Here is a 25,619-nt window from a genome sequence, read left to right on the forward strand (position 1 = left end):
CTATCCATATAAAATGATAGGGTCTAAATTATCTGTTACCACTCAAGAAAGAGGTCTTGGAGTCACTGTGGATAGTTCGCTGAAAACATCCATTCAATGTGCAGCGGCAGTCAAAAAAGCAAACAGAACGTTGGGAATCATTAAGAAAGGGATAGATAAGACAGAAAATATATTGCCTCTATATTAATCGATGGTACACCCACATCTTGAATACTGTGTGCAGATGTGGTTAACCCATCTCAAAAAAAGATATATTGGAATTGTAAAAGGTCCAGAACAGCTTGCATATGAGGAGAGATTAAGACGACTGGGACTCTTCAGCTTGGAAAAGACACAACTAAGGGGGGATATGATAGAGGTCTATAAAATCATGACTAGTGTGGACAAAGTAAATAAGCAAGTGTTATTTACTCCTTCTCGTAACACAAGACCTAGGGGTCACCAAATTAAATAGGCAGCCGGTTTAAAACCAACAAAAGGAAGCATTTCTTCACACAACGCAGAGTCAACCTGTAGAACTCTTTGCCAAAGGATGTTGTAAAGGGTAACACTATAACAGGGTTCAAGAAAGAACTAGATAAATTCATGGAGGATAGGTCTATCAATGGTTATCAGCCAGGATGGGCAAGGATGGTGTTCCCAGCCTCTGTTTGCCAGAAGCTGGGAATGCATGACAGGGGATAGATCACTTGATGATTACCTGTTCTGTTCATTCCCTGTGGGGCACCTGGCATTGATCACTGTTGGAAGACAGGATACTGGGCTAGATGGACCTATGGTCTGCCCCAGTATGGCCGTTCTTATGTTCTTATATTTGAAGACTTATCAGGTCTGTACCTCCCCCACCCCAGTCTTCTTTTCTCAAGACTAAACATGGCAGTTTTTTTAACCTTTCTTCATAGGTCAGGTTTTCTGAACCTTTAGTCCTTTTTGTTGCTCTCTTCTGAACTTTATCCAGTTTCTTCACATATTTCTTGCAGCGTGGTGCCCAGAACGGGACACAATACTCCACCTGAGGCCTCACCAGTGCTGAGCAGAAGAATTGCCTCCACATCTTACCCATGACACTTGATAATATACCCCAGAATAGCATTAGACTTTTTGCAACTGCATCACACATTTTTGATTCATATTTAATTTGTCATCCACTATAACCCCCAGATCCTTTCCTGCAGTACTACTGCCTAGCCAGTTATTTCCTATGTTGTATTTAGGCATATAGCATTTTTCATCTCAAATCAAATAAACAAAGAAATTCAGAGACGAGAGACTAAAATGAACACAATTTGAAGGCATAACTACTGAAGAGTATTAAAAGGAAAATACATTTATATCTTGATTAAATGACAGAAGTGAGCTGAGAGCATAAGGTATCAGTCTACAAGTATTTCTAAGCACCAAGAAATTAGGGGCCAATAACTCTCTAGCTACTCTACAGGAATGTTATCAGACTACACTGCATAAGCAGAGACACATTCTTGGGAGTATAAGCCTTAATGGTGCAATTCAAGAACGATTCAGAAAGCAGTCTCCTGAATCACATTTGTTGGAAGGAAAACCAATCCTTCTCTATTATACCAAAAACTTTATATAGATGATGCTGTGGCAAAATTCAAGTCTGTAGGGCTATTATACTCTGAAAACTCAATTTACAGTGAATAGCCTTCCTTTCCCCTTGGAGACATCTCAGCTATTCAAGACTGCATATTTGTACTATAACTATATGAGATTCTAAACTGTCCGAGAATGTTAATAACAAAACAAACAGAAAAACAGAAACACCCCAATGTGTGCATAGTACTATAAATCTTTTCAACTTTCACGAACTAGTAATTTTTGCCTGATGGAGGAGTCAGATTTCACCAAAATTAAAAGTGAGAATTTGAGACAAGGCATATATTAATAGTCATATTGACACTGATTGAGCATTAAAAGCCACCAAAGGCAAGGAGATTTTAAAGTCAATCCTGACCAACATCACTAGGTTGAAATTAGATCTTACCTGTCTCAGGCACTAATGTGGCCAGCTCTGTTACTGTACTGACAGCCTCACAATATTTTAATGTACTCATCGCCACAACACCTCTGCGAAGTAGGAAGGTACTATTATCTCCATTTTACAGATGGTCAGAGAGATTTGCTCAAAGTCATATAGGAAGTCTGTGGCAGAGCAGGGAACTGAATCTAGGTCTCCCATTAATGCATTAACTACTGAATCTTTCCTCTCCAGAGAGCTTTGCCAGAGATGCAAATATGCACTCTTATAAATGGACACTGTCAAGAAAAAAGAAAAGGAGAACTTGTGGCACCTTAGAGACTAACAAATTTATTTGAGCATAAGCTTTCATGAGCTACAGCTCACTTCATCGGATGCATTCAGCATTCAGTGAAAAATACAGTGGGGAGATTTATATACACAGAGAACATGAAACAATGGGTGTTACTATACACACTGTAACCAGAGTGATCAGGTAAGATGAGTTATTACCAGCAAGAGAGCGGGAGGGGGGGGAACCTTTTGTAGTGATAATCAAGGTGGGCCATTTCCAGCAGTTGACAAGAACGTCTGAGGAACAGCACGCAGGGGGGATGGGGAGGGAGCGTGGTTTGTTCTAAGTCAGCCATAAAAATGTTGGCATACTGTGGGGCCATGCGGGTACCCATGGCAGTGCCGCAGATTTGAAGGTATACAAAGGTATACATTGTCCCCAAACGTGAAATAGTTATGGGTGAGGACAAAGTCACAAAGTTCAGCCAATGGCTGACTTAGAACAACGCTTCCTCAGCTCTCGTCCCCATATGCTCCTACTGTACTTGCACTACATTGATGACATCTTTATCATCTGGACCCATGGAAAAGCCCTTGAGGAATTTCACTATGATTCCATCCCACCATCAACCTCAGCCTGGACCAGTTCACAAAAGAGATCCACTTCCTGGACACTACGATGCTAATAAGCGATGGTCACATAAACACCACCCTATTCTGGAAACCTACTGACCGCTATGCCTACCTACATGCCTCCAGCTTTCATCCAGACCACACCTCACAATCCATTGTCTACAGCCAAGCTCTTCGATACAACCGCATTTGCTCCAACCCCTCAGACAGAGACAAACACCTACAAGATCTCTATCAAGCATTCCTACAACTACAACACCCACCTGCTGAAGTGAAGAAACAGATTGACAGAGCCAGAGGAGTACCCAGAAGTCACCTACTACAGGACAGGCCCAACAAAGATAATAACAGAACGCCACAAGCCATCACCTTCAGCCCCCAACTAAAACCTCTCCAAAGCATCATCAAGGATCTACAACCTATCCTGAAGGACGACCCATCCCTCTCACAGATCTTGGGAGACAGGCCAGTCCTTGCTTACAGACAGTCCCCCAACCTGAACCAAATACTCACCAGTAACCACACACCACACAACAGAACCACTAACTCAGGAACCTATCCTTGCAACAAAGCCTGTTGCCAACTGTGTCCACATATCTATTCGGGGGACACCATCATAGGGCCTAATCACATCAGCCACACTATCAGAGGCTGTTCACCTGCACATCTACCAATGTGATATATGCCATCATGTGCCAGCAATGCCCCTCTGCCATGTACATTGGCCAAACTGGACAGTCTTTACGTAAAAGAATAAATGGACACAAATCAGACGTCAAGAATTATAATATTCAAAAACCAGTCGGAGAACACTTCAATCTCTCTGGTCACTCGATTACAGACCTAAAGTGGCAATTCTTCAACAAAAAAACTTCAAAAACAGACTCCAACGAGAGACTGCTGAATTGGAATTAATTTGCAAACTGGATACAATTAACTTAGGCTTGAATAGAGACTGGGAGTGGATGTGTCATTACACAAAGTAAAACTATTTCCCCCCCCCACTGATTATCACTACAAAAGGTTCCCTCCCTCTCTCCCCCCACCCCAGCTCTCCTGCTGGTAATAGCTCACCTTACCTGATCACTCTCCTTTCAGTATGTATGTTAACACCCACTGTTTCATGTTCTCTGTGTATATAAATCGCCCCACTGTATTTTCCACTGATGCATCCAATGAAGTGAGCTGTAGCTCATGAAAGCTTCTGCTCAAAAAAACTGGTTAGTCTCTAAGGTGCCACAAGTCCTCCTTTTCTTTTTGTGGATACAGACTAACATGGCTGCTACTCTGAAACCTGTCAAGAAAAAGAAAATCTTATTTCCCCATTTGTGTTACAGCCACCACCTCAGATTTTCAGACTGCAAATGGAAGCCTAATTTACTTTTTACTGCTGTTATTTTCTTTTATCAGTTCTCGTCACTTGCACAACGAAAGCGTCTGGTCATCTAACTTTTGTTTAGAAACAGTTTCTTGCAATTTCAGTTCCAGATTCTCATGGTCTTCAATGGTACACAATCTCTGCAGCACTTGCATCCTTCTACTCACATGTCAATTATTTATAAAGAATCTATTTATGCTGGCTCTGCTGTTGCAATGGAATGCTGAGAATGGTGACCACAAGCTATGACTAACCTGTAGGAGAGTTTCTTCACCCCTTTCCTCAGGAAAGGAATGTGCTTAGCAGATCTGTAGAAGGTTGTAATTACAGTAACTCCTTGCTTAACATTGCATTTATGTTCCTGAAAAATGCTACTTTAAGCAGAATGATGTTAAGCGAATCCGATTTCCTCATAAGAATTAATGTAAATGGGGAGGGTTAGGTTCCAGGGAAATTTTTTTCGCCAGACAAGATATTTTTTTGTAATACACACACAGTATAAGTTTTAAACAAACAATTTAATACTGTACACAGCAATGGTGATTGTGAAGCCTGATTGAGGTGGAGGAGTCAGAGGGTGGGATATTTCCCAGGGAATGCCTTGCTGCTAAGCGATGAACTAGCACTTGCCTGAGCCCTCGAGGGTCAACACATTGTTGTTAATGTAGCCTCACACTCTACAAGGCGGCATGAATGGAGGGAGGAGACACAATAGACGCATGGTAGTGGCTGCCAAGATTCCCTGTGGAAACTGAACACTGATTATGAACCCACGCTATCCCACTGCAGCGCACCACTCCCTCCACTTTCCAAAGTGCTGCAGTGGTGGGGTGCATGTGTGTGTGAGACAGAGTGTGTGAGAGTGTGAGGGAGCGAGAGAGACACGGACGCGCATTGCCCCTTTAAGTACGCTGACCCCAGTCTAAGTACACTGCCTTTTTAAGTAGATCAGCAAGTTGAGACAGCAGCTGCTGCCAGCAAGCTCCCTCCATCCTCAGCCCCTATCATGTCCCCCCTGCTCTGTGAAGATGGGGTACAGGAGAGGCGGGGAGGGGAAACCCTGACATCAGCATCTCTCTTCTCCCCTGCACAGCAAGCAGGAGGTTGCCTCGGAGCTGCTCCCAGGAGAGGGCAGGAGCAGCATAGGGCAGTGCTGGGAGGGACAGCTGAACTGCCCAGCAATTGATAGCCTGCTGGGCAGCTGCCAAACAGAGAACTTTGGGGAGCTGATGGAGGGCTGCTGGCCCACCCTGGTTCCAAGCCCCCACCATCTAGCTCCAACGGGCTGCTCTTTCTGCAAGCAGTGGACAAAGCAGGCGGCTGCCAAACAACGTTATAAGGGAGCATTGCGCAACTTGAAACAAGCATGTTCCCTAATAGATCAGCAATGTAACAACAAAACACCATTAACTGGAATGACGTTAAGTGAGGAGTTACTGTACCTGGCTGACAACATGAATAGTTGGAGGAGGAGGCTCCTTTAATTCAGAAAAAAAAAATAATCACCTGGCCTATGGTGGACATGGCAGACAGGTGTTGGACTTCACTATCCTCACGTTGAAGTTTTGTGTGCACAAAGCTCTCTTTGTTTTCAGGAACTTGCCATCCTCTTCCAAGGCAATCAGACCGTGCCTGACTAGCACAGCAGAATGTAGCACCCTTACTGTCCTTTTGCCTTAGAACGCTGGTCACTTGGAGTGAAGATGAGCCCCAAGGCTGTCCAGCTGAAGACACTCCAGCTTCCTTCCCGGTCTGCAAGACCATATGGTAAGAGATCTCTCAATACCTGACAGACAAATTCCCAAGGCGTTGGAGAGATACACCAAGGTGGAGTCGACTGTGGATGCACTGGTGAAGAGCTGGTAATTTTTAGAAGTGTACCTTCTGTCTTCTGTCAAAGGCAGCTCTCTTCCCCAACAAGTTCCCTGCCCCATGTTCATTCCTTATATCCTCTCAGGCCCACCTCTCCACAATTTCTGAACCCCATCCACTAAAATGATTCCTCTTTCCTTCATCCCAGAGAAACTTAGAATGCAGGAAGAGGGTGGCTGTTATACTGCTTCCTCACAGAGACTTCAATGGGCTTAACTCAGAGGAGTAGTAAAGCAAGAGGCATCAGACACTAGCTGGCCTAATGGTTATTCTTCATTGAGCTCTGCAGTTGCAGGAGAACAACAGTGCAGTAGTTGGCCCCTCAGGCTGTAGGCTGCATGGCCTGGCACACTGACTGGAACTGATTCACCAGGGATGGATTTGCAAAATTTGGAGCACTTCTAGTCAAATGAAGATTGTTGGTTACTATGCAGACTTGTCCTTGAATGCAAAAGTAGGCCCAGTAACCCACTGCAACTCCTACTGCAGTCACTGGGAGTTGTTTCACTTAACTAACTGAAGGCAGAACTGGTGCTATTTCAAAGGGGAAACACAAACCATCTATCTCTTCAGATTTAGCTTCTTCAGTATGAATACTAATGTCAGAAAATGGAGCAGCAAAAACAGTAACTGCTCCAATTTCCTACAAGGTCTTTCCATGTGGTATAAATTGCTTTCAGTAATTTATATCACTGTGAAATCATTATTGGAATATAAATGCCAGTTTCTACAGTTCATTCACTTTTGCTATTCAGCTATTTACTAACCAAAATGTTGGTGAACACCCTTCCATTTCAGTACGTAACCTCTGAACTTTGGTTAAAATGTATTATGGACAACTAACAATTCACAAATGTGTTTGAAAGTAGGCATACTCTGCATTTATAATGCATGAACTTCACATAAGTGGTCATAAAACAAACAAATATTACTTTAATAGATTAGCTGCAAGAAGGACATTATTTCTATTAGTGCTAACTTAGAGGCTCAAATCAGTATCAGGCCCCTCTGTGCTAGACGCTATGCAAACACACAGCAGAAGAGTCAGTTCTGGACCCAACGAGCTTATAATTTAATCTGAGACAAAAACAACATGAGTGAAAATCAGAAGGCAGGAAAAGATGATAGGGAGAACAGTTTACATCAGTTCGTTCCGTGCACAAGTCAAACATCATTGAAGGTACCAAGTACACTTTAATATAATTAGCTTTCCCTGACTGATGCACAACAAAACCATTATCAGATGGTTGATTTCCTGTAGGTATCACAAGCAGAGGTGTGTCTCGAAGAAGAGTTAAGTAGTAGCCATATGTATTAATTCAGAGGGGTGTTCCATGTGTAACTCATGCTTACTGGAATGAATGTGGCTCTGTCTCCTCCTGGAGGCTGGACCACAGCAGTTTATGAGTTGGCTACGGTCTATGAGCAAATAGACTTGGGTCTTTTAGCTCAGGCAGTAGAGAAAGACTGCTGAATTAAAACTGTAAACCCAATTTCAGCCTCCACTGGCAACAACCCATCCTGGGCACTGTAATACAGGGGCTGCATGGGGGAAGCTAACAGATGGGCAGACAAGGCTGGCATCTAGCTGGGACAGGTAGATTTTTGAAGGGCCTTGAAAAAGGGGACAAGAAGGAATGTTATGGGATAGAGTTTTATGGGATGAAACAGGAGGAGCCAGTGAAAGGATTCAAAGTGACGTGATCAGAGTGATGGACAGGGAAAAAAGATTAGAATGCAGTACTTCAAGTATTAAAACTTAATCTTTTTTATTGAAATATTAGACACACTTCCAACTTTTAGGACAAACAGTTATTTTGACATTTGTTTTCTACTCACGCAAAAACTGGTCTGACAGCATTGTTCATATTCCCATAGGTTGCTCGGCCCAACAGTTCTCGAAAACAATTCTCGGCCAGCACAGCAGGGTTCTCCTCTTTCTCTCCTCCTGTAGGGGATGAGGGTGGGCCAGTTCGACTAAAACAAAGAAAAAAGTTGCACTGGAGTTATTTTTACTTGTTACTCATACACCTATCCCTAGGTACTTTTATGGCTCTCATCCGTCTAGTATTCAAGTGCTTGACTTATGCAAAGCCACTCAACAATGATCTCTGCAAGATACCTCATCCAAATTGTTCCAAGACAGACAGGCTGGGATGTAAACCTAGAATGCACTATAATGCCAGGCACTAACTAGCCATGTGGACACTGCTACTGCGCACTAAAAGTATAGCGTGCTTTGATCTACTCCCATTTCACGTAGCCAGTTAGTGCACTGCAGGTTAATGTGCTGTAGATTTACATCACAGCCTGCTGTGCACTGTCCATCTGGTCAAGCTCTGTATATTTTTGTGGGTAAACAACTTTATCTGTGTCTGTACTAGGTTGTGAACTACCTGGAGCAGAGACTCAATGTCAGTCTTTACATATCTGTTCTCCCCCAAGCAAACTGTAAGTGTTCAATAAATAATTTAGTCATAGGACCAGTAACCGATAGGAGGCAAAACAATGGCTACCAATACTGAGTTTTGACATGTTACTTATCCAGTAACACCATCACATCTAGTATTGTAGATTTGTCTATGGACTGAGAAACCTGGTGAACAAATGGTTGCCCTTTTACCCTAGACAGCTTTAAATCTAAAATCTATTTGCCAAGATCAAACACACTAGTTAGCTATGTAGCTATACTATTTGGTTAGGTTTAATTCAGACAATTCTGTCAATCCTTCCATTATCTGAAGGGTTCCATCCTGATCTGAAGGAACTGGATAGAGGTTAATGACCTGAAGGAACCTCCATCCCCTGCTGTAATTCTCTTCAGAAAAACATAATTGGTGAATACGCTCTCTACTGCCTTCGCCTTTCACATGCAGTTTTTATTAGAGGAGCACTTTGGGGCAAATAGAACAAAAAGTTCCTGCAATGAACCTTATGTCTTGTAAAAGAAGAACAAGTCAAACAGTTCTGAAGGAGCCCCAGCTGCATTTGTATAGGCCCTGAACTCAGCTATATCCAAAGAAATGTAGCCATTCTTGGTCTTACGCAACCCTCTAAGTATAGCAGAAAAGAGTATTATAAAACACAGTACTTTATTTAATGCCTTTTTATGGTTTTATTCAATTGGAATTCAGATTATTCAGAGGGCAGGAGCCATTCAGCAGAAGGTGGCCTCCTCCACGGCTGGGGGCTCCTCCTCCTCGCAGTCCTAACTAGAGGTCTCTGCTCTGTCCTGCTCACCCACTCCCATGATTGCAGGGCAGCAGAGGGGTCCCTGTGCTGCCACAGGGTCGGTGGACACTTGATCCCTGCAGGCACAAGGTGCAGGTAAGGCTGCAGTCCATGCAGGGAAGAGCAGAATCCTGTCATGGCCCCACTCACTCCCCTCCAGGACAGCAGGGCTGCAGAGGGCTCCTTGTGCTGCTGCAGGAGCCATTCAGCCTCTCCCAAGGTTGAGGGCTTGTCCTCCCCCTTGCAGTCCTGCCAGGAGGGTCTTTCCTCTATTAACTGAATGTCCACATTATCCCCCAGCATGAGATACATGCTATAGAGAGCTTGTACCTCATGCTGGGAGACAAGGAAGGGATTCAGACAATGCGGACATTCGGGTAATAGGGTTTTGGATAAACAGGAACCTACTGTAAACCTATATAGAAGACAAGTCGAAAAGAATTTAAAGCAAAAGTTATGTGATGTTTCAGGCTGCACAAAATATTTTTGGTAACATAGCTAAGGTTTACTTGTATTAATGTATTATATTTCAAAATGAATTAAAAGCCCCAAATCTATGCAAGAACTTGGGCAAAACTTTGGTAGGAACAAAGTGACTAAAGATCTCTTTCACTTGCCCACTGCTTAATCATCATTAGGTGGGCGAGTGAGAAATGAAAACTCCAATACTTTCGCAGTAATAGCTGGTTTCCAGGTTAAAAAATAAATAAATGATGGAACCAATTAGAACATTGCTGCCCATGTAACTATATCACAACTATATCCTGTAGACCTTAAAGTCTGCAAGCATATTCAATTCCAGGAACACAATGCTTCTGTGTTAACTTTGTTTACAAAGAGTGTCAATCAAAAGAGGCAAGCCACATTTAATAGTTTCAGTAGCTTACAGCTGTAGCCTACGAGTATCACAAAAAGTCAGATGTTGAAAAGAAATGTCATTGTAGTCACATGACAATGTACTTCACAGCTCTACGGCTTTCCAATGTTCACAGAAGCTTTGTGGTTTAAGGTCATTATGATCTAAACTTACATCGTCAAACCTAAGTGCCTCTACTCTGGTCAATATTTTAGAAGCTACAATACTAAGTAGATGGTTAATAATTAGACCCTTGCCAGACATTTTTAGGGTGCAAAAGAGGAGATCAGGAGGACACTTTAACAGAATAGGAAGGAAAACTGGATTTGCTATTAGAGGGTAAGTCTGCACAGCCTGAAGCACTGAGCCTCCCGGCCTGGGTCAACAGACTCAGGCTAGCGAGGCTTATGCTAGTGCTCTAAAAATAGCAGTGTAGAATGCGCTTTGACGTTGCAGCTAGGTTCAGAGCCTGAGTCACAACTTCAAAGCACTGTCTACACAGCGTATTTTTAGAGAGCCAGCCCGAGCCCCGCTAGCCCAAGTCTGTTGACTCAGGCTGAGAGGCTCATTGCTGTGGGCTGCGTAGACATACTGTTTGTGTTTTACCACCACCTATGCCCAATGCCAACCACTTTATTGTTAAGTTATATTGGTTATTTCAGTTCCAGTTTTTAAACGGGATATACCAATTGTAAAGCTGAATGAAAATTAAAATGAACAAAACCATTTTAAGTTCGGCACATAACTGGTAGTAATATAAATAGTGATGCTATGACTTCAATTTCTTAATTACCTACAACAGTGATATTCAATTACATTTTCTGGTGGGCCAGATAAGGCAATGTCCAAATGTTGGTGGGCTAAAGGGCACTCTCTAGGGCCAAAGGGCTTTTCAGGTGTTTGCTCTCTAGTGAGCCTGCCACCAGTCAGGGCTTGCAACTTTTCAAGAGTGGGATGCCAGACTATTTATTAATCTCAACATAAAAAATTAAGTATGCCGGTAGACAATATTCCATTGAAATGTTGCAAACAATTATTTACACAAATATACTGTAATGTTATTAAAACAGCATGCTATTAATATAAATTCTATTAAAACTACAAAATTCAAATTAGAAGTTAAACTCATAAGAAATGAACGGACATCTAATTTTCTTTTCTTATTGCCTCAAATTTTCTGATATTTGCTTGCAGAGTCTTTTTCGAAAGAGTGCTGCACAGTACCCAATCAAATTAACTAATGAAAGCATAACAATTACAGATCACTTTAAGTTGCATAAATATCTGATACAGCACTTGATTAAGCCAAAAGGTAGCAACACAGTCTAGCTCCAATGTGTTTAAATGCACATGAAAAGTTTAATTTAGAAACACATAGCATGACAGTAAACAGAGGGAAAACAAACTGAAGTGCATCTGCCCTGCTCCCATCAACTCAGCTCCCCTGCAGTTCTGCCCTCTAGCCCCTCCCATGTGCCCCCCCTCCCCCCAGTTTTTCCCAGCCCCACCTCTGCTCCTACTGGATTCTTCACCCCCCTCTCCCAGAGTGGGGGAGGGATGCAGCAGGATCCCCCCTCCCCTCTTCCAGGCAGAGGGCAGCTCCAGGGGTTCTCTTCACCAGCCTCTCCCTTCTTAAGATAGTTATTACAGGGAGGGAAGGGAGAGGAGCAGAGGAACCATTTCTGCTCACATAAGTGGAGGGGGTGAGGGGAAGGAGAGGGAGTGAAGGGCATGGACCTGCCCTGAGCTGTAGGGCTCTTTGTGCCCCCTCCCTTCCTGTGAGAATACGCTAGACTCCTCAGTGAAGGAGAAAAGAACTCTGCTGTTTCCAGAGCGGTCTGGTTGGCTGCTGCTTCCCAGAAGGCATGAAGGAACAGCAGATGCCCGGGCAAATGGAAGACCATTGTGGCCCAGATCTGTCTCTCAAGCTGCCAACTGAAAAAACACTGTAAGTGATATATTTTGGAGACCCCTTATAATCCAAGGTCCTGAGCTGCATCCCCTAAAGCCCCTGCGTTAATCCAGCCCTGAGTACATTACAATGTTTCACTGCAGAGAACTTTGCCATTTTTCCACTGCAGCTATCAAAAAAATCTGTTATGAATGGGTATATGGTAAATGCCTGCTCAGCTTGTAATAAACTACATATGACCTCTTCCAATCCCTACTTTGAGCATTTATTCTAGAAACCATGAGTAGGAAGAATGTTTCAGGCTTATGAAAAAGGATATATTACATATACAAGCAATTAGATAGTACATTTCTCCCTTATAATACAGAACTGTAATGAAGCATAAGTGCAGTAGAGAAAAAGAATAAATGACTTTTAGAATTATAAGACACAGCATATGCAAGTCTTTGAGTTTGCCTACATGTGGGGTGGGGTGGGGTGGGGTAGGGGAGGGTAAACCTCATTGATGCCATTATTTAACCTGCAGTACATAAATCACACTAATAGCATGCATACAGGATGGCTGTGCATTTTTTAAATTTGCATCATTGTGCACACTAAGCATATGGAGTTCTTGGAGGATATTCTATGGTCCTTTGTTTTGCTGCTAAGAAGTATGCATTCTGGGATTTTTCTCGCTGCATTGTGGGATGCATAGCAGAAACCAGGAGGGTTCAAATTCTTAAAAGAAAAAAAAAGAAACCTAGGTTTCTGCTTTCTCTGCCCAGTGCTTCTTTTCTGGATGGGTGAGCCCCATTTTTGTATTTCTGTTGGCCGGCGTGGGCCCAACAATGCGCCGTACTGCACCACTGTGCTGGCAACTGTGAATATACAGAGGCAGGCTGGGCTGCATTTCAGCAATTAAAGCTGGATGAATTTGGACTTCGCCTGCTGCACCACCCAGCAGATGATGTGGCAACATCAGCTGTCCAGTAGCACCAGCAGCTTCAGTGGCAGCAGTGGGGTGAGGATGATGAAGAGGATGACACAGAGCAGCTGATTTTAGAGGAGTCGTTCCTGAAGCAACTTCACACCCTGCGGTGCCATTTCATGGCATGCCGACCAGCACGGATTGGTCGGAAAGGAGAGGATACTAACCCTGTGAGGTATCTGGAATTCTTCGAGATGTGTGTCCCTGTACATTTTGTACATCCCATAAACCAGCGGCCTCCAGTCCCAAGAGCCATGGGGGAACTATGATTGCAGTTAAAGAACGTTCAGATTGGGGTGAAGCATCTGACCTGCATCCTGAGACACAGTTGAGGTTTGATCGGAAGTTGCCATGGAGGATGAGGGGTGAGTTTCATGAGGGAAGGAAACTAAACTTGTCTTATTTTTAGGGGCGGGCTTCTTGGAGTCCTTATTTTTAGGGACGGGCTCTGGTTTGCTGCATCCACCACCAAGGTCCCGGGTTGGGGGTAGGAGAAGAGGTCCTTATGCCCCTTTTGTGGGATGAAGTAATGCTTCTCCACACCCCGGCTGTAGGTGGTATAGAGGCTGGGGTCTGTCAGAGCACCTTTGTGGTGTTTTGTACAGTTTTTATGAGGCAGTGCCACCTTGGAGGGATCCTCTGGGGCGAATGTGTTGACCATTGGGTCCGAGTCCTCCACAACTTCCTCAGTTTGCATATTGAGGTCCTGGCGTATCCTCCTAAGGAGGTTCTGGTGGGCTTTCATGTCCATTGCTGGGAGGGACATTGTAGTGCCCACTTCTGTCTTACATGGCAAGGAAGAAAATGAGGCTGGAGGTGGGACAGCCCCTCCAGTTCCCTGTGATGTGTTCAGAGACATCCACTGCTGCTGCGACTAGTGTTGCGGGAGCCACAGGTGTTGGCAGCTCTGACAACGCACCCAATCCGGGAGGCCTGGGGTCTGCACCCCATGGTTTTCGGGAGCCCTGAAAGGGGGTTGAGGGAGGGAGAGAGCAGTATGGGCAACAAAAACTACTGATGCTGCCTTGGAACTATGCCCTTGGGCCTGGTGATAGGCCCAAGGTGTCCAAAAGGGCCATTGTACTGGGCCCTGCCACTGGGGTGGCGAGTACACCATTGGTACCAAGGGATCCTCCACGCTACAGTGCTGAGACCGGAGCCGGGATCTTGAGCGGTACCAGCTGTGTCGGGACACGAACAACTCCGCCTCTGACTCAGAGGAATAGTCTGAGCCCGACCAGGGTGGGGCAGACCCTGACCTGACATCGAGGCGATGGGTAACAGCACTGCATCATGCTGGGCTTGCCACAGTGCCGGATAGGTGGTGCCACAGATGGTGCCGCTGTCAGTGCCCAAAGGGTGCAGCAGATGTACCGGGTATCAGCGCTCCAGGAAGGAGAGCTACTCTAACAGGGAAGGAAAAGCTATCTACTCTTGGAAGAGAGTCTAAACCTTGCTCAAAAAAAAAATTTAAAAAAAAATCAGAATTTGTGATATTAGTGCATAATACCTGTCAATGTCTTCTATCTTCTGCATATTAAAAAGCAGTGAGAACTATCTTGTCCATATGCTCCAGGATGAGCTGGGGCTTCCGCTGTCTGCACCTGAACCAGTGAATGAGTGGTGGGGGACTGTGCCGTCATGGCAATCAAATCCCACGCGGCCTCAAAAGTGACTGGTGTGGAGGGAAGGTCAAGGTCCTCTTCCAACACCTCCCAGACTAGGAAGTCCACCAACACTGGACTCAACGGACCTCCCCTCAAGGCTGGAGTCAACAGTGACGGGACCAATGGACCAGCCTTCTGGTGTCCCGGTCTGGGACGCACCACACTGATGTCCTGTTTGCTCTTCTTGGTGTGGGAATGACCCCCTCTGCCTTTTTCTTCTTATGCTGCACCGGGGATTGTGATCTGTGTCGCACCAATGAGCCGGCCTTCCACAGTGGGGAGCGGTGCCGACGCTCCTTATGCGAGTCCTTCCTCAGTGCCGAGGTGTCCCGCACTGAGGCCGGTGAGCTGTGCAACGAAGCTGCTGGTGCTGCCTCTTGTGCTGGTTGAGGCCAGAGAGCAGACTCCATTAAAAGGAGATTCAGCCGATATCCTTTCTCCCTGCAAATGTCCCTCTCCCAGGCACTTCAGACAAGTGGCGTGCAGATCCCCTCTGGGCAGAGGCTTACCACACCTATCACACAGCTTGAACCCCTGGGGCCGCAGCAGGTCTTTGACAGTACTCTTAACCTCTCTTGGGAAGCCCAACAGCTGCAGCGAAGACACTCTCCTCCTGAGCACTGCAGTGAATATAGATCATGCTGCAGTATATGCAGCATCCAACGAAGCCTGGAACAATATCTTTGCCAGGAGCTGACCCTGTCTACAATAGCCTTAAACTGATCACGATATTCCTCTGGCAGGTGCTCAATAAAGGAATTAAGTTCGTTGTAATTTAAATAATCATATTTGACCATGAGCGCCTTATAATTTGCTATTTTGAACTGAAGTGTGGCTGAAGCATAGCATTTGGGACCAAAAAGATCAAGCCTCCTGTCATCCTTTCTGTAAAGGGTGGACTTTGAGCTATGCTATCTACCTTGTTCACTAAAAGCCTTCACTACCAGGGAATTTGGAGCTAGATGAGAAAATAAAAACTCTGATTGCCTGGCAGGGACATAATACCTTTTATCTGCCCTCTTGCAAGTAGGTGGTATGGCAGCTAGGGTTTGCTAAACTGTCTTAGCAGCCTTTATTGACCAGAATGATAATTCAGAGATGTGTAGGTATGCAAAATATCTAGAAGTTTATGACAGGACTCTTGAACCTCCTCTAAGGGAGTCAGAAGCATTTCAGCAATTCACTTAATCAGTTCTTGAAAGTGCCTAACGTCATCTGCCTTAGAGGGTGGTGGAAGCATGACAGCTTCATCAGGCAACGAGGAGGAAATATTAGTAAGAGGTGTCACCTCCTTAACCACTCTTATTTCTTGCTCCTCAAAGGTTTCCTCCTCTGTCATAAATGGTGGTAGAGGAGGTGGAGGAAGAATGGTCCCTTTTCTGTTCCCTCCAGCGGTGCAAAGATCTTGCTGCAAATTGTTGATGACAGAACCCCCACAGGTCCCACCAGAACCACTAAGGGGGCTCAAATAGCATAGAATCATAGAATATCAGGGTTGGAAGGGACCCCAGAAGGTCATCTAGTCCAACCCCCTGCTCGAAGCAGGACCAATTCCCAGTTAAATCATCCCAGCCAGGGCTTTGTCAAGCCTGACCTTAAAAACCTCTAAGGAAGGAGATTCTACCACCTACCTAGGTAACGCATTACAGTGTTTCACTACCCTCCTAGGGAAAAAGTTTTTCCTAATATCCAATCTAAACCTCCCCCACTGCAACTTGAGACCATTACTCCTCGTTCTGTCATCTGCTACCATTGAGAACAGTCTAGAGCCATCCTCTTTGGAACCCCCTTTCAGGTAGTTGAAAGCAGCTATCAAATCCCCCCTCATTCTTCTCTTCTGCAGACTAAACAATCCCAGCTCCCTCAGCTTCTCCTCATAACTCATGTGTTCTAGACCTCTAATCATTTTTGTTGCCCTTCGCTGGACTCTCTCCAATTTATCCACATCCTTCTTGTAGTGTGGGGCCCAAAACTGGACACAGTACTCCAGATGAGGCCTCACCAATGTCGAATAGAGGGGAACGATCCCGTCCCTCGATCTGCTCGCTATGCCCCTACTTATACATCCCAAAATGCCATTGGCCTTCTTGGCAACAAGGGCACACTGCTGACTCATATCCAGCTTCTCATCCACTGTCACCCCTAGGTCCTTTTCCGCAGAACTGCTGCCTAGCCATTCGGTCCCTAGTCTGTAGCGGTGCATTGGATTCTTCCATCCTAAGTGCAGGACCCTGCACTTATCCTTATTGAACCTCATCAGATTTCTTTTGGCCCAATCCTCCAATTTGTCTAGGTCCTTCTGTATCCTATCCGTCCCCTCCAGCGTATCTACCACTCCTCCCAGTTTAGTATCATCCGCAAATTTGCTGAGAGTGCAATCCACACCATCCTCCAGATCATTTATGAAGATATTGAACAAAACCGGCCCCAGGACTGACCCCTGGGGCACTCCACTTGACACCGGCTGCCAACTAGACATGGAGCCATTGATCACTACCCGTTGAGCCCGACAATCTAGCCAGCTTTCTACCCACCTTATAGTGCATTCATCCAGCCCATACTTCCTTAACTTGCTGACAAGAATACTGTGGGAGACCGTGTCAAAAGCTTTGCTAAAGTCAAGAAACAATACATCCACTGCTTTCCCTTCAGCCACAGAACCAGTAATCTCATCATAAAAGGCGATTAGATTAGTCAGGCATGACCTTCCCTTGGTGAATCCATGCTGGCTGTTCCTGATCACTTTCCTCTCATGCAAGTGCTTCAGAATTGATTCTTTGAGGACCTGCTCCATGATTTTTCCAGGGACTGAGGTGAGGCTGACTGGCCTGTAGTTCCCAGGATCCTCCTTCTTCCCTTTTTTAAAGATTGGCACTACATTAGCCTTTTTCCAGTCATCCGGGACTTCCCCCGTTCGCCACGAGTTTTCAAAGATAATGGCCAATGGCTCTGCAATCACAGCCGCCAATTCCTTCAGCACTCTCGGATGCAACTCGTCCGGCCCCATGGACTTGTGCACGTCCAGCTTTTCTAAATAGTCCCTAACCACCTCTATCTCCACAGAGGGCTGGCCATCTCTTCCCCATTTTGTGATGCCCAGCGCAGCAGTCTGGGAGCTGACCTTGTTAGTGAAAACAGAGGCAAAAAAAGCATTGAGTACATTAGCTTTTTCCACATCCTCTGTCACTAGGTTGCCTCCCTCATTCAGTAAGGGGCCCACACTTTCCTTGGCTTTCTTCTTGTTGCCAACATACCTGAAGAAACCCTTCTTGTTACTCTTGACATCTCTTGCTAGCTGCAGCTCCAGGTGCGATTTGGCCCTCCTGATATCATTCCTACATGCCCGAGCAATATTTTTATACTCTTCCCTGGTCATATGTCCAACCTTCCACTTCTTGTAAGCTTCTTTTTTATGTTTAAGATCCGCTAGGATTTCACCATTAAGCCAAGCTGGTCGCCTGCCATATTTACTATTCTTTCGACTCATTGGGATGGTTTGTCCCTGTAACCTCAACAGGGATTCCTTGAAATACAGCCAGCTCTCCTGGACTCCTTTCCCCTTCAAGTTAGTCCCGCAGGGGATCCTGGCCATCCGTTCCCTGAGGGAGTCGAAGTCTGCTTTCCTGAAGTCCAGAGTCCGTATCCTGCTGCTTACCTTTCTTCCCTGCGTCAGGATCCTGAACTCAACCAACTCATGGTCACTGCCTCCCAGATTCCCATCCACTTTTGCTTCCCCCACTAATTCTACCCGGTTTGTGAGCAGCAGGTCAAGAAAAGCGCCCTCCCCAGTTGGCTCCTCTAGCACTTGCGCCAGGAAATTGTCCCCTACGCTTTCCAAAAACTTCCTGGATTGTCTATGCACCGCTGTATTGCTCTCCCAGCAGATATCAGGAAAATTAAAGTCACCCATGAGAATTGGGGCATGCGATCTAGTAGCTTCCGTGAGCTGCCGGAAGAAAGCCTCATCTACCTCATCCCCCTGGTCCGGTGGTCTATAGCAGACTCCTACCACTACATCACTCTTGTTGCACACACTTCTAAACTTAATCCAGAGACACTCAGGTTTTTCTACAGTTTCGTACCGGAGCTCTGAGCAGTCATACTGCTCCCTTACATACAGTGCTACTCCCCCACCTTTTCTGCCCTGCCTGTCCTTCCTGAACAGTTTATAACCATCCATGACAGTACTCCAGTCATGTGAGTTATCCCACCAAGTCTCTGTTATTCCAATCACGTCATAGTTCTTTGACATTACCAGGACCTCCAGTTCTCCCTGCTTGTTTCCAAGGCTTTGTGCATTTGTATATAAGCACTTGAGATAACCTGTTGATCGCCCCTCATTCCCAGTATGAGGCAGGAGCCCTCCCCTCACAGACATTCCTGCCTGTGCTTCCTCCCGGTATCCCGCTTTCCCACTTACCTCAGGGCTTTGGTCTCCTTCCCCCGGTGAACCTAGTTTAAAGCCCTCCTCACTAGGTTAGCCAGCCTGCTGGCAAAGATGCTCTTCCCTCTCTTTGTAAGATGGAGCCCGTCTCTGCCCAGCACTCCTTCTTCATGGAACACCATCCCATGTTCAAAGAATCCAAAGCCTTCTCTCCGACACCACCTGTGTAGCCATTCGTTGACTTCCACGATTCGACGGTCCCTACCCAGGCCTTTTCCTTCCACAGGGAGGATGGACGAGAACACCATTTGTGCCTCCAACTCCTTTATCCTTCTTCCCAGAGCCACGTAGTCCGCAGTGATCCGCTCAAGGTCATTCCTGGCAGTATCATTGGTGCCCACGTGGAGAAGCAGGAAGGGGTAGCGATCCGAGGACTTGATGAGTCTTGGCAGTCTCTCCGTCACATCGCGAATCTTAGCCCCTGGCAAGCAGCAGACTTCTCGGTTTTCCCGGTCAGGGCGGCAGATAGATGACTCAGTCCACCGGAGGAGAGAGTCCCCGACCACCACCACCCGCCTTCTCCTCTTGGGAGTGGTGGTCATGGAACCCCCAACCTCAGGACATCGCATCTCATGCCTTCCAACCAGCGGAGTCTCCTTCTGCTTTCTCGCCCCAGACATATCATCTGGTCCACTCTCCGCAATGGTACCTGTGGAGAGAACATAGGTGGCATAGCATAGGTGGAAGCATCCATCTGTGTTCCTGCCAGGGGGTGTCATTTGAAATCTATCCTCCTGTAACACGTAAGTGTAGGAAGGAGAGCACTGTGTCCTAGAATAGACAAGGGAACCCTGCACATACTCCAAAGGGTGTGGCGGGGCTAGCTGTTCAGCTTGCAAAGTAGACACAGGCAAGTATGTTACTCTAGGTGATAGAGAGGTTGGTGATCAAGAGACTCCTGTCACTGACAAACCCCCAGCACTCATTAACAGAGGAAACTTCGGCTTTGAAGATACTATCAGGTCCTATGGGTACCTAAATTCTTGCGATATCCATAGTATCAAAGAGTTGAGGGAGAACCTGTGGAAGATGGCTTCAGTATTGGTGCACCTGGTACTGAGTGCTTGGCATGTGAGTAAGTTGGTTCGATTCAACCTGTAGCATAAGTAGCTAAGCAGTCTTTGGTACCACTGATTTTCATATTATCGGTACCAAGTGCTGCTCAGGGACTGGCTCAGAACTCTTAACAGTCTCTCTGTTGGTGTGGGTACAGGTACCCAAACTCATTACCGAGTCTGTCCAAATAATGGACTCTGCTCCACCCTTGCAGTGCCGGCATCACTTGGAACTTGTATGGAACTCCTCTTGGGACCTGAGGTCTCCGTCCCTTCTTGTGCGTCGGTGAATGAGATTTCTTATAGATTTACTCCTTACCTCCTCCTAGCTAGAGGCAGATGTGGATGAAGACTTCAGTACCATAGATGTACTTTGTGCCGTGGTACTGCCTACATCTCTAGCGGTCTCCAGCAACCAAGACCTTGATGTGGATGGGCTGCTAGCAGTACTGAGAGGTCTATGTAGAGAGGAGTCCTCCACCACGGGATCAGAAGCTGGTCCTAAAGCAGGCTCCATCATTAGGCGTTTAACTTGATCTCCCTCTTTTTCTGGGATCTACCATTGAAGGAAGTGCAGATCTTGCACTTACTGAGGATATGAGTAAAAAGAAAAGGAGTACTTGTGGCACCTTAGAGACTAACCAATTTATTTGAGCATAAGCTTTCGTGAGCTACAGCTCACTTCATCGGATGTAGCTCACGAAAGCTTATGCTCAAATAAATTGGTTAGTCTCTAAGGTGCCACAAGTACTCCTTTTCTTTTTGCGAATACAGACTAACACAGCTGTTACTCTGAAACCTGAGGATATGAGTATCACCCAAACAGTAGAGGAACTGGGAATGCCCATCACTGACCTGCATAGCCTCATGGCAGGCGAGACACCTCTTGAAGACCAGCATTCCAGAATAAAATAATGAAAAAACTTCTATAAGGGGAAGCTCTTAAATTATCTCTATGTGTATATATATTTGTTAAAGGAAAAAAAAATACAAAAGGAACAACTATTCCAACAACTGCAAACGCTACAAGGTAACTATATGCTAACTAATTTTTGAAGTATTAGAGAAAACAGGTACACAGAGGATCCATCTCAGGCTGAAGCCAGTTGAGAAGGAAATGAGGACAGTTTTCCTGTGCTGCTCCATATTACGTCAACAAGGGACACAAGGATGTGTGGGGCGCACGTTTGGGCCGAATAGGCACCGCTACCAAAAATCTCAGATCAAAGGTGCAAGCACACTACTTGAAGAATAGTTCATAACTGTGTCTTAAAAGCAACCAATGTCAAGAGAAATGTTTCATTCTCCCTTAAGATGCTAGTGTGTATTTATTCATTCTCTATGCAGCTGGGCTGGAAAGACTGGTCTTTCCTACATAAAGCTTTGATGCCATCTGCTAGAACAATATGGTTCATACTCCTACACTTTAAGATGCCTTTCTCTTCTGCCTCTGCATGTATAAAGTCACAATAGCAAAAAACAAACAATTATTATTTGTAGCATTTAAGGCCAAGAGTCAACAACTGATAAATATTGTTTTCCATTTTTATGTCATGTGTATAAAAGCCACTTATCTGCCACTTGGAAAAGCATTAGCCATTTTTTCTGCTGAGTGTCTTTAGTATACTACCTTTCAAATAAGCAGTTAGCCTCAGATATTACTTTCCTTTGCTCACTAAGTGATAAAATTTACCCCAGGGTTCATCTGAAATGATCTCCTTTGAATGAATGCAGAAAGTACTAACTTAGTTAACCATATGTCTGCTTCTTAGCACAGGGAAAGGTTAAGAGGGAACCAGAAAGGTGCCTTTCAGAGGTGCCTCTGACTACTTCCTCCTGAGAAATCCTCTCTTTTAGCACAGACATCCCAAAGCCAGTGGAGGCTGGCTAGGCTTCTCTCATTAGGAGCAGCAACACGAGGGTCCTGGGAACAACTGGCTTTTGTTCAGGCCACTTTTTCAAGGGTAAAAGCCACATGGAGACAGCTGTGTGCCCCAAAGGCCTGGACAATCTGTATTCCAGAGACACTTTCAGAGAAGCATGTAGAGAAATGGGCAGGTAGGCAATGACTGATCTGAAGTGGGGAGCCATTGGTACCAGCCTAGCTTGAAACTGCTGCTGCTTTGAAGGGGAGCCAGGTGCTGCCAACCAGAAATGGAAGAAAAAGTGAGGCAGGAGAGAACACAAAGGGCCTGTAGGTTCAGGAAAGCAAAGCAGGAAGGCATGAGAGAGAGAAAGCATGAAATGACTGCTTTGTGTAGATGTAGAAAGTCTACCAGGGATAACAACAGACAGGGTCTTAAAAGGGCCAGATTCAACCACCAAAAGAAAGATTTGTTTAAGAATGCCTCCACAAATGGAATTAGCTTGACGCAATTCCACAGGATTACCAAATGGACATTTGCCTGTAATACATGCTCCACAGAACAGTATTTATCAGCAACTGTATGGCTCCAATACTATTATGAAAAAAAACAAAAGAAAACTTGATACACATACTGGTACATACAAAAATGCACTGGAAAAGTAACTGTTGCATATTCTCAAGAGCTACAGTGATTTAGCCAAAGAGCCATTGAAAGTCAACAGCAGCTGGGTGCTCAACTGCCATTTGTGCCTTAGTTCCATATCTTGCTTCCACTTCTCCTCCCCTAAAAGAAAAATCCCAGAAACTGCTTTAAGGACTACCTAAAAATTAATAAAAATCTCAACTTTAAACAGTTTTGTTAAGTTTGGCAAAAATGGTATTTGCTGATTTTTATGTCAGACACTGCATGAAACAAGTGATTTTTAATTTTAAAAAGCTTAAAGGTATCTGGATAAGCAATTTGTGAACCAATTTTCAGTCTGGTGGGATCTGGAACAATTGAAATATTGATTGTTGAAAAAAATGTTTACCAAGGCAAAGATTAGCAGTTAACCATATACATGCTACCAGTTATACACATTTATCAAGAGTATCTAGTGACAATGAGAGCTACTCTAACAGGGAAGGAAAAGCTATCTACTCTTGGAAGAGAGTCTAAACCTTTCTTTAAAAAAATCAGAATTAGTGATAATTACTGCATAATACCTGTCAATGTCTTCTATCTTCTGCATATTAAACAGCAGTGAGGGAACTATCTTGTCCATATGCTGAGGTTCCCATATGGTTGCTCTGAGCTCATCATTCACTGTTTTACGTACTACTCCCTGAATGCCTCTGATTCCAGCAATCCGGATCCTAGGAGAGAAAAGAAATTTCAAAAGATGGAAACGTAGCATAAGACTTAATGATTTATCTAGTTATTAGGCAGAGTGGTTATGCAGTTTGGATTTCATTTAAGCTCTAAAATGGAATTAAATTGGAAATATGGTTAAAACTGTACGGACATACCTATTTCCTTTAAATGGACACAAGGCTCCTACTTGTGGCACCTTAGAGACTAACCAATTTATCTGAGCATAAGCTTTCGTGAGCTACAGCTCACTTCATCGGATGCATACTGTGGAAAGTGTAGACTTTGGTTAGTCTCTAAGGTGCCACAAGTACTCCTTTTCTTTTTGCGAATGAACGGCCGTTACTCTAAAAAGCTCCTACTGACATTGATGGAAGCAATGCATGCACACATGAGGACAATATATGGCCTTTAAAAGTTATACTGATATGGATCTTCAGGCACACTTGCAAATATATAAAATTGTTCAACTGTACAGACTGCCTCTTAAAGCACCAAGTGCATGGCTTACAAAAAAGAAGGAGCTAATCTTTCAAGATTTTTGCAGGTTGAGATCTACAAGAATGATTAGAAATGACAGAAGTAAGCCAGAAAAGGGAAGACAGCCTAAACTGCTAGAATAGTTACATGTATCTTGATCAATGAATAAAAGTTAAACATGAAATACAAAAGGGCACTTCAATCTGTATTTATAAACCAAATACACCAAAAATGCTGACTGCAAAAAAATACAAACTGATATGTTCTGACCTCTACTGAAAACTTAGTCCTATTAATTACAGCCATTTATACAGTATCCATAAGAGTGATGTAAAAACAATAACCATGTAACCGATTAAAATTCTATCGGTTACACAGTTAAACATTTAACCGGGGAACTATTTATGCGGGGGGTGCTGCAGCGCCCCCACGTTTCAGGCGGGGCTCTGCTGCCAGCCCCGCACTCAGGGATTCTGGCACAAAATGCCTGGCACAGGCGGCTGCCAGCTGGGACCCCGGGTGGAATTTAATCATTAACAGAAAACGATAAGCATCAGGCTTATTGGTTAACCGGTTACATTTTTACATTCCTAATCCATAAGTATAAATACAGGTGTAGTTCAGAAGAAACTATGTAAAAAAACAACCTTATACAGAAAAGGTTCATATCTGTGGTGTTGAACTGATAAATATTAAATATGGTTGAGGTGGCAATGGCTTTTCTTTTTTTTTTTTTTACACATATATTTCGAGACAAGACACACCTAGTTATAAGAGGTCAGAAGATTTAGCATAATAGGACTTTTTAAAATAAAGATTTTATCACTCCTTTAAAGCAATTTTAAATCTTAATTTCAGCACAAAGGAATACTGTCACTGGCCTTGATTCTTACTTCTCTAAGCTAACTGTCAGTCACATTACAGTTGCTAAACTAAACTAAAATATTCCAAGCTTTACTTCATAAATGCCACATTATTCACTAGGAACACAGTTACAGGAAAATAAGGGGGCTACGATTCTGAATAATCTATTGTAGGTCTAATTAGGATTCGGTACCAGAAACTAAACCTGTTTCTAGGAGTTATAGGTTAATATAAGAGGTAGAGGCCGCATGTGCAAGTGATTGGGATGCATTTCAAATAGCTAGAGAAATGCACGTTTATTACTTTAGAAGTATAGCGCAGTCTTGTAATTCCAATTTTAAGAAGTCTAGGAATTACAGTTAAAGTGCACTGCATTTTAATATTCCATCATAGCAAGAGTTTCAGTCACATAGTGTCATCTATAACATTAACATTTTTGAAGGGAGATGTTTATTATTCTTTACAGGAAAGTAGCATGACTTAAATCAAGAATGCTCCTTTAATTCTCAGTTATACATCTTTGGTGTTCAATCAAGTTTTGCTCATGTAGTGGTTGTACCAATAATCACCCCTATCAAAGGGTACTTTTAAATTTTACATAGTGAAGACTTGTTCATCTAGAGTGACTTCACTGTCCATCCCAATGGTAAATTTCGTGTTAACTCCTATGATTATCTCTCTCTTTTTTTTTTTTTTTTTATGAAGGAGATGATGAGAACCAAGCTTAAGATTTCTGTACAGACAGGTTTTTTCAATCTTACCCTAAGCCC

At 44.3% G+C, this 25,619-nt stretch overlaps 1 protein-coding gene across 9 annotated transcripts in view; it reads right to left on the reverse strand.

The window, feature by feature from the left end:
- Nucleotides 1–25,619, reverse strand: part of EFR3A (EFR3 homolog A) — a 189,989-nt gene that overhangs the window by 67,817 nt on the left and 96,553 nt on the right. For all 9 annotated transcript variants that reach the window (XM_073330119.2, XM_073330113.2, XM_073330112.2 and 6 more), the window contains 2 exons: nt 23,361–23,510; nt 7,992–8,129 (listed from right to left, as the gene is read on the reverse strand). In XM_073330119.2, coding sequence (XP_073186220.1) covers nt 7,992–8,129; nt 23,361–23,510 — 288 coding nt within the window. The remainder of the gene's footprint in view (nt 1–7,991; nt 8,130–23,360; nt 23,511–25,619) is intronic.

The sequence above is a fragment of the Lepidochelys kempii genome, chromosome 2, assembly GCF_965140285.1.
Source record: "Lepidochelys kempii isolate rLepKem1 chromosome 2, rLepKem1.hap1, whole genome shotgun sequence".
Lineage (NCBI taxonomy): Eukaryota > Metazoa > Chordata > Testudines > Cheloniidae > Lepidochelys > Lepidochelys kempii.